At 38.8% G+C, this 9544-nt stretch overlaps 1 protein-coding gene across 1 annotated transcript; it reads left to right on the top strand.

Moving 5' to 3' along the window:
* The first annotated feature begins 624 nt into the window (after positions 1–624).
* Positions 625–7711, top strand: LOC112738341 (uncharacterized). The gene is made up of 2 exons (XM_025788736.3): positions 625–1036; positions 4002–7711. The coding sequence occupies exon 2, from the start codon at positions 4117–4119 to the stop codon at positions 7234–7236; it is 3120 nt and encodes a 1039-aa protein (XP_025644521.1). The 5' UTR covers positions 625–1036; positions 4002–4116; the 3' UTR covers positions 7237–7711.
* Positions 7712–9544: the final 1833 nt, after the last annotated feature.

The following is a 9544-nucleotide window of genomic DNA, read 5'->3' as shown; positions in this document are numbered from 1 at the left end:
TATTATTATTAAACCTTATTGAAAGCACCAACTAATTTTATCTGTATTGTAGTGCTTGTTTAGCTACTAGTATTTTAAGAAAAATATACTTGCCAAACATACCATACATTGATGATACTTTTTTTTTTTTATCTAATCTCTATTTAGTCGTTATTCTATGAAGTCTAAATGAATTCTCTTTTCATGAACTTTAATGATCAAGGTTGCACACCAAAATTCGCACAACTCATTGAATGCTTCTCTAGATACTTTGATTCCCGGATAAAGATAAAAGATTTTTCTTTATCAAAACAAGTATCCTCATCTTTGTATCAACGATCTGATTCCGTCATAATATCTATGGCTTCATCCGATTTATTAAAATTAACATCGCGTATTTTAACTTTTTTATTGCTATATTGCACTAGATCATCTTCTTGTATAAAAAGCTAATAGCACTCTAAAAAAAATCATATTATTAAACCTTATTAAAAGTATGAATTAATTTTATCTATATTATAGTGCTTGTTTAGCTAATAATAGCTACTAATAATTTAAGAAAAATATGCTTACCAAACATACCATAAAGAATTTCGACGAAGAAAAGAGAAGATTAGTACAATGTTGGTATGGTAAGCACAAGTGCACAGTTCTTGTCGTGATCCCGCTACTAAAGTTCCTAACAATGTCCGGCGTCGCACGTGTTAATGCCCCCAAACACTAACCTACGAAATTAATTTATTAATTAATTAAAAGAAAAGAAAAATCAAAGCACAATATTCGAACGGAAGAAGAAGTAAAACGTTGCTTGCTTCCTCTTCTCTTTTCTCAGTTCTCAACGAACCCATTAATTCATTCCATTCCCATGCGATACACAGAAACACACGAACAGAGATTCATTCCAACGCCAAGCAACACAGCAAGCCTTCAATTTCGAAGCTTTGCCCTCCGAACCTTCTGGAATTCTCCGGAGCCTTTTGAATTTGAAGGAGCTTCTCCTCCTTCTTGCCTTTTTGGAGCTGAAACCTCAGCTAGGGTTTCGATTTGATTGAACGAGGTGAACCCTCCCTCTCTCTCCCTCTCTCTCTCTCTCTCTCTCTCTCTCTCTCTCTCTCTCTTGCAACTCTATTTCTACTTCTCAATTAATTTCACTATCTCTGTATTCGTCGCTCTTACTCGTAATTCCTATTTTGGGGATTTCCGTGTTATTTAGCATATTTCGGAGTTTCTATTGTGATAAGTTGAGTGTTGTTCTCTTCAGCATTGCATTTTGATACGCTCACGAAAATTTGAATTTTTAGGGTCAATTATTGCGTATCCGCTACCTAACGTCGGCTTTTAGGGTTTTGCAATTTTAGCTTAGTGTAATGTTATTTGATAATTCTTTATTCGTCTTTGATTTTCTTCCATGTGATTTCAATGTTTCAGATTAGATTTGTAGTTGGTAATAAATTCATGTCAAGTATTTTCTTAAAATATAATTTAGTTGCATTTTCTATGTGCGTTATGATCTTCGTTGTGAATTGGCCGTTATGGTCGGAAAATAGGATTTTTTTTTCAGTGTTTGTGATTGTAGATTATAGTATGATTTATTTGTTTATAATATACTACTGTTACTATTATTATTATTTGAAATTTGAAATATGACTTTGTACCAGCACTTGAATTGATGGATAATCTTATTTGTTGATAGATTTAGCTCTAGTTATTTTATCACTCACCAAGATGGGACTTGATTTGTGCATTGTGGCTTAATAAGGCTGGCTTGTAAGTAATAACTCATAGGTCTGCTCAATCTGTCAAAAATATTTTATATCTGAATTGTTTTTGCTTCTTCAGAATAATAGTAAAATTTGGTTATATTCCTTTTATCTTTTTTGGTCAACCTGGCTAAAAAATTAAATAAGCTGGAAATAAGAAGTAAGGCATGGATATACTCAGGATGGGAGCTGAGTTATATGTTCACTATTCCAGTTGATTTCATTTTGGTAAAACCTTTCCTAACATGTATAAGATATGCTTTACTTAAAAGTATAAATTTTTATTTTCTACTTAGGTAAAGGATACTTTTTGTTTCTAACGTTTGTGATTTTTTTTTTTTTTAAATATCCCTAATGTTTAGTTGAATTCAATTTTGTCTCTAACATTTTCAATTTGTGTCAAAATTTCTCCCAGATGTCAACTCCATGTAAAATGTTAGGGACAAAATTGAAAATTTTCAGGGATAGGTTTAACATAAATCGAAAACATTAGAGATAAAATTGAATAAATCGGAAACATTAGGAAGAAAATTGAATGAAATTAAACGTTGGAGTATTTTTGAAAAAAATCGCAAACGTTATGGACAAAAAGTATATTTTACCCTTTTTATTATGATTCAACTTTTAAATAGAGATGAATTCAGAAAGAGATAAATTTGAGAAGGCATTACTCATCATTTTTCTGTCTATAAAGATTTAAAAGATATGTAAAACAAGTTCGAGTTGCTTGATTTGGTGTCTTTTGAGGTTAGTCATTAAATTGGAGCAGTGTTTTGAAATTGCGGTTATGGCAGCGCCATAACGGTATGGCATGGCGGGTTTTGACCCTGTCGCCATATGGGGGTCGCCGCAACGCTGTTTTCACAGCGGGCGAAATGGCAGCCGCAATTGCGATGGCGCCATGGCGGAACGCAATGTGAATGGCGGAAATTGCGGGGTTTTTCGGATTTTTGAAAAAAATCTGAGGGTGTTTCGGGTAATTTAGGAAACATCCCACTAACCCACAAACCCTATAATAATCAGCCTCTTATTCAAAAACTCCCTCCTCTACCTCATCTTCACAAAAACTTCCCTCTGTCTCTGTTCTCTGCGACGCTACTCTCTGCGACGCTGCTCTCTGCGCCTTCCATCGCCGCCACTCGTCGCAGCGATCATCGCTGCTGCTCATCACCACAGCCACTGCTAACCACGGTTCCTTCGAACATCTTGTTTCAACTTCTCTGGTCCTAATTTTTTCTTTTCTCTCTTCCCTGCTGCCCCTTCTTTATAGACGTTATCAATAATCAGTGTTAAACTTCTCTTCTTCCAATTTTTTTTCCCCATTCAGTTCACTATGTCTACTTCTAGACAAGCCCTTGATTCTAATGCTCCTACCCCTGCCTCTGCTGCTGGCACTGCCCCTGTTGGATGAAGTTGATGAGAGCTAGAATTTAGATGGTTTATAGTTTTTATGTTTTATGGCTTCCTTATGACTTTTGAGTTATGATTTGAACTTGATGTTATGTTTATTTGCTAAATTTGCTACTATATTTGCTACATTAATTGGATGCTTTATGACTAGAAAGTTGCTTATATTGATAGATTTTATAGTTTATTATATTTGCAATTTTTCTGCATGTTTTTTTGTACATATATATATATTTTTTAGGTAATCTGTCATTTCCGCCATTTTCCACAATGCCATCCGCTATAATTTTATGGCAGATTTTTGGCTCGCCGCCATCCGCAATCAAAAACTATGAATTGGAGAATGTTTCTAACATATTTTTTCTAAAAAATGAAATGATTTATAGATGGGAAAATGAGTGTTATTATTTGAGGTTCTAATGAACTTAGGTCATAGTGTAGAATAAAAATGGAGCGAATGGCCGGGAAGGGGGGGGGGGTGTTGGAATGAGAAACAGAAAAGCGAACCCAAAAGCGAGGACTCAAATAAAGGGAAAATAAGAATATAGGCTGAGAACAGAGGAACAAAGATTCAGATAACAAAAGCAGACCAGAACTGAGTGGAGAGAAGATATATCTTAAACTGTGGGAAATTCTGGGCAGAGGAGCATAGAACAGATTTAGGTGCATTTGTTTGTCTGTGCCTCAGTGGCAGTTTTATTCTATTGATGCTATTACATGGAATTTGATATTCATGTGCTCCAATTGTTTTCCAGATATCTGTGTGAAGCTCCTTGAATGACTCTGACCTGTTGAGCTTTGAAAAAGATTGTCTTCTTAAATTTATCTAAACTTTTTTTTTATTATCTTTTGCAGGTTTGATTGTGAATTATTCTTTCCCTGGAGTCCTATAATTTAGTTAATGAAAGAATACCTTCTAGTTTACAAAAAGGTCAGCCTTGGTGCCTTGAGCAAGGTTATGTGAAGCATTATGACTCTTGAAGACTTCTTTACTTTGACTGAGATGAGAGATGGGCTCACTGCCCCTTCTCGAGTCCAGGAGTTGGTCTCTGAAATGCAAAAGGAGCAAGTTAGTGTTGTTAAGAATGCTTGTGATGCAACGAGGCAGTGGGCTGCTGTTGCAAGCACCATTGCTGCTACTGAAAATAAAGATTGTCTTGATCTATTTATTCAATTAGATGGTCTTTTGTTCATCAATAGATGGTTAAATGAGTCACACAATTTTGGCACTGATGCAAATGATGGCTTCATTGAAGAGTCAATTTCAGCATTATTACGGGCAATTGAAAAGCTGCAACTTGACAGCAAGAAGTCAATCTCATCAGGAATTTGGGGAACTGTACATAAGCTTCTTGGCCACCATAGCTCTAGAGTTCAAGATCGGGCAAAACAATTATTTGACAGCTGGGAAGGAGGTGAAAATGGTGAGGCTGAACCTCAAGTTGACAGATCGAGTGATAAAACTGCCAAGGAGGAATGCCTGCTATCTGCTGTGACTGAAGGTGGCAATGATGATGGTCATGCATCAGAAACTGTAGTAGGTGAGAAGTCTCAATTGAGAAGGTCAGATAGCATGCTACCAGAAAAAGTTGCTACCGAACAGATACCAAGTTCTGACAATGCACCTGAGTCTTCTGTAAGTTTGGATTCTGAACATCTCAAAGAAAAAGCAAACCATTTTTCTAGTGTTTTGACTCCCGTCCAAGAAGTTGCTCCCATAAGTGAAGGTGTGGCCACAGTAACTCAGATCTGTAACTCTCATATTCCAAAACCAGGAAATTTGAAAGGAGAGCCAGATGATGTACAGTTGAATGACTTATCCAAAGAGGAGAAGCTAGAGCAAAATAATAGTGTCCCTCCCGAAAATTCAGGAATAGCAGATAGCTCCTTTTCATCCTCAAAGCTAGGGCATGGACCTGTTTCTGTGGGTGTGACTGAAACAAATGCACCCGAATCTGTGAAAGGACCTACTTTAGAACATAACGATGAGAACAATGAGAATGGTGTTTGTCATATAATGGCTGTTCCTTGTGACATGAGAACACCTGCATCTGATGCAAAGAGTGCGGTGGATGACGTAGAAGCTATAAATTCTAGCAATCCCCAGCCCCCAAAAGCTTCAGAAAATGATAATGAATGCGTTTCTAATATGTTGCAGAACTCATCAGTCAGGGACAGAAACGTGGGAAAGTCAGAGCAGCTAGAGATGCCTTTTCTCTCAACAGAATATGTTAAAGGAGTAACAGAGGGCAAGGGCCAAGTATCCAATCAAGGAAATGGGGCCTCAAGTTATGGCAGTGAACGTGAGTATGATAATGTTGATAACAATGCCTTAAAAGGTGCTCGACAAGTTTCTTTGGAAAAGGGCCAAGTTTCTAACAAAGTCATTGATGCCTCGAACGGTTCTGATTCTTCTAGAAGGAGGAAGCGGCCCAGAATCCCGAACCTTATCAAGAAAACTTCCGATATTGAACTCGAGTATGGCATTGTTGATGCTTTAGAAGTTGCTCGACAAGTTGCTCAGGAAGTTGAGAGAGAAGTCCGCAGCTCATCTTCAGAGGAAATTTCAGAAGGCAGAATAAGGCGACCAGGGAGTTCAGACAGTCCAGTTTCTTCAGATAATAAATATGAACTAACCCATGTTCTGCCTGAGGAGGTATCGTCCAGGCAAAGCAACTCTGCTGATGCATGTTCTGAACAGGATGGACATATGAGTTACTCAGACAATATTGAGGCCCAGGCACAGCCAGAATGCTTACCTGACTTGGAGTCCTCACAGGTGACTGAAGCAGCTCAAGATCCAGGAGGTAATTCAGAGAAAAGCCTATGTACCTTCGATCTGAATGAAGAAATTGGTTCAAATGGTATGGACGTGTCAGTAAATACTATGCCTGCCGCACCAATACCAGTTGTCTCTGTTTCAAAGCCTGCACAGAGTTCTGGGCCGCCAACTGCTCCTTTGCAGTTTGAAGGGACACTTGGATGGAAAGGATCAGCTGTCACTAGTGCCTTTCGTCCTGCATCCCCTCGTAGAAGTTCTGATAGCGAGAGGAATGTTTCTGTTGGTGGGAACTCAGATAGTTCCAAGCGAAGGCATGATTTCCTCGATATTGATTTGAATGTGGCTGATGGGGATGAAGAACTGGTAAAACAAAAATCCTCAGGCCTTCCTTTTGAGCAGTCATTAGCGGAACTTAATCCTAAACAATCCAGCAGGCTTGACTTGGATTTAAACAGTGTTGGTGACGATGGTGACATCCAACCTTCAAATCGCAGAACAGAAGCGCAACTGTTTTCCCAAAGAAATGACTTTTGGAGTCCGTTACATGGAGCATCGTCGTCATCAATGCAGCCTTCAGTTCGCAACATTGATCTGAATGACAGACCATACTTTCAAACTGCTTTGGTGGAACAAGGGCCTAGTAAGTCTTCGTTTATGGATTCATATGGGCGTTCAAAGTCAGATGCTCCTGTGATCTCTATTTTGGGTGCCAAGGTGGAAGTTGATAGGAGAGAACATGTTCCTCAAACGATATCTATTCCAAATGGCAAAGCTATTGAGCCTGTCATCGATCTTACAATGTCAGGAGCTGGTGCCATGTTGGGGATGTGCCCTTCGGTATCTTACAGTAAGTCAGCTGTTTTCGGGTATAATGGCCTGACATCAGGCCCCCATCTATCATTTTCGTCAGCCATGTATGCATCTGGTGGCACAATTCCATACATGGTGGACTCAAGAGGTGCTCCTGTGGTTCCTCAAGTTGGGGGGTCTTCATCAACCATTCTGCCATCTTACTCTCAGCCTCCAGTTGTCGTGAACATGGCCGGTACACAACTCAGTTTAAATGGGGTTGGGCCTTCGCCTCCAAACTTTGATTTAAATTCCAACTTCATGACTGATGGTGGACCTAGAGATACATTGGCTGCAAGGCAGTTTTTCTTTCCCTCTTCTGGAAGAGCTTTGGAGGAGCATGCTAGGACCATTCCGCAATCCTCAAGTTCTGGGGGTGATGGAAAAAGAAAGGAACCAGACAGTGGCTGGGATCCTTATCCATTTAGCTACAGAGGTCCTCAACCTCCATGGAAGTAGCTCTAATTTATGATTTTACTTCTTATCTGTTCATAGATACAACCTACCATTTAGTGCTTTATGTTAATTGCTACACAAGATGATCCTGAAGAGTAGGCCACTCCATTGGAATCCTTCTTTAGTAAGAGATGAACCAGAACTCAATAAAAGCTGGAGGTCGATGGATGTAATTTAATTCTTGAGAATGATTGGTAAAGGTGGGGAGATAATTTTTCTTTTTTTTTAATATTTTTTTTTTACCTTATTTTTGTGTATTTCTTTTACTTAAGTTTGATAGAAAGTCAGCACAAGCACAAGGCTTGGTACATGTAGCTGTAATTTCTCTTTGATCTGACAAAAATTATAGGCATAGCATCCTGTGTGGTGCCTTTATTTCATGGCAATAGATTTAGTTGATTTTAGGGAGTTTTTAGTTGTCCAATCAATAACCTGTAAATCGGAAAGTCTCGGGTTCACAAATTTTCCGTTTACACAAGATACTGCCTAACTCCATGCTCTTTATCTCAGTTCATAATTTTATCACATTTATACTTCTTGAGATGAATAGTTTATCCCATCAAACTTAGGTGGATTTTAAGGTGCCTTTTTTAAAATGCGAGTATGTGTGATGGTCTATCATAAATGCTAAATAGTGCATCCTTCTAAGTTCCGGGCTGAGAAGCCAACAGCTTCGATTTCTCTTTTGCATTTATACACTATAAATGACAATGAATTCATGTAATGACTAATGTATTTTTTGGGAGGTACAAACATTTTGTTGCACAGATGATGGAAAATTGTTGTGATTATGCATCTAATTGAAGAAAGGAAAGTCAAGGAATTGTAGAGCACTTGGCATATTTTTCCTTGTTGCCTTAATTGTATTTTACTATCCTGTATGTTCATCTGGATCTGTTGTGTAAATTATTGCTTATCTACAATTCAAGGGGTTCATAATGTGGCTTAGCTGAGAAATCAGGAATGAACTAGGATGGATTTTGTTATTGCTCTCTAAGTAAAACTGTAGTATTGTTTTAAATTTTGTAGCTGAATAATATTGGTATGCAAGATTGTAAGGATTGAACATTACCATATTTACATGGCTCGGGTATTTTTTTAGGGGAAAAAAAAGAAAAGATATTGGTATTCTACACTATCCCAAAAACCAATATAAAAGGAGATCAAGTAGCTCATTGACACTAAGTACCAAGTCCCCTACATAGTAATTGTAGCAAGAACAAAATGCCAGCCATGAATCCATGATTAAATAAGTTTATCATCATGTTCACATTGGAAAACTTATACGCTGTTGTCATGATTCAATAAGGTTTGACAACTAAATCCGAGTTGACAATGATTTATCATAAACACTGACCAAATGCCAAAGTTACAAATGCACACATACATACACACACAATTAGATGAAAACATTTGTATTAGTGCAGCTAAACACAGTTATCTAAAACAATAAAAGAGCTGATTAAATTAAAGTTTTACTCATTTTATTGTAAAATAACAATAGAGTCATACAATAAGAGAGCATAATGTGTGTTCATACCCTGGCCCAATGCTAGGGCCCAGGATTCAAGTAAGAAGACCCAACCCAAAGGGTTGAGCCTCACCCAGCACCAAATCAACCGCTGCAAAGTTGGTTTGCACCACGACTTGCTCTAAGGAAGTCGGGAACGAGGATTAGCTGGCAGATAAGCACTCATTCGAATGGGTAACTGTCCCTAGAATCTCTCTAACCACTTCCACGAGCCATATCTTAACTTCCCTAAGATAAAGGGACGGTTAACACCCTAGAAAAGTGGCACTACTCCAACGGTGGTTATTGGTTCACCACTATAAATACACTGACACCCCTCAGGTATCTCTAAGTTCCAATACTCTCTAAAACCTGCTCACACCATTGCTAATTTAGGCATCGGAGTGTCCTTGCAGGTACCACCCCCCCATTCCTTCACATTCACAAGTCGGACAGAGGGCACCGAGTTGCTGATCCATCCGTAAGCCATCTCCTTCATACGTTTGGGCCAACCAACGTCCTCCGGCCCATTAATCTCCGGTTACCCACCGTAACATTGGCGCCGTTGCCGGGGACCCGAGAGATCAACCAGTGATGGCGGATAGATCCCCTGAAGAGGGTCATATGGAGACAGATTCTGAACACTGGAAACAATGAGGCAGACCAGACCCTTCACCAGGAAGCCAATGATCAACACAGGGAAGGCACCTCCGGAATCAAAAACCCGAAGGTAAATTCTTCGGAGGGGCGCGAATCAGAGAAAGAAGGACCATCCCACGCAATCGAGCTCATGGGATTAGT

The sequence above is a fragment of the Arachis hypogaea genome, chromosome 13 (genome assembly GCF_003086295.3).
Source record: "Arachis hypogaea cultivar Tifrunner chromosome 13, arahy.Tifrunner.gnm2.J5K5, whole genome shotgun sequence".
Taxonomy (NCBI): Eukaryota; Viridiplantae; Streptophyta; class Magnoliopsida; order Fabales; family Fabaceae; genus Arachis; species Arachis hypogaea.
The sequence above is the reverse complement of the archived record's forward strand: the minus strand, read 5'-3'. Positions and strand labels throughout refer to the sequence as shown.

What these genes read in the sequence shown, in the direction of transcription:
- LOC112738341 (XM_025788736.3), top strand. Translation starts at nt 4,117, where the DNA reads ATGACTCTTGAAGACTTCTTTACTTTGACTGAGATGAGAGATGGGCTC.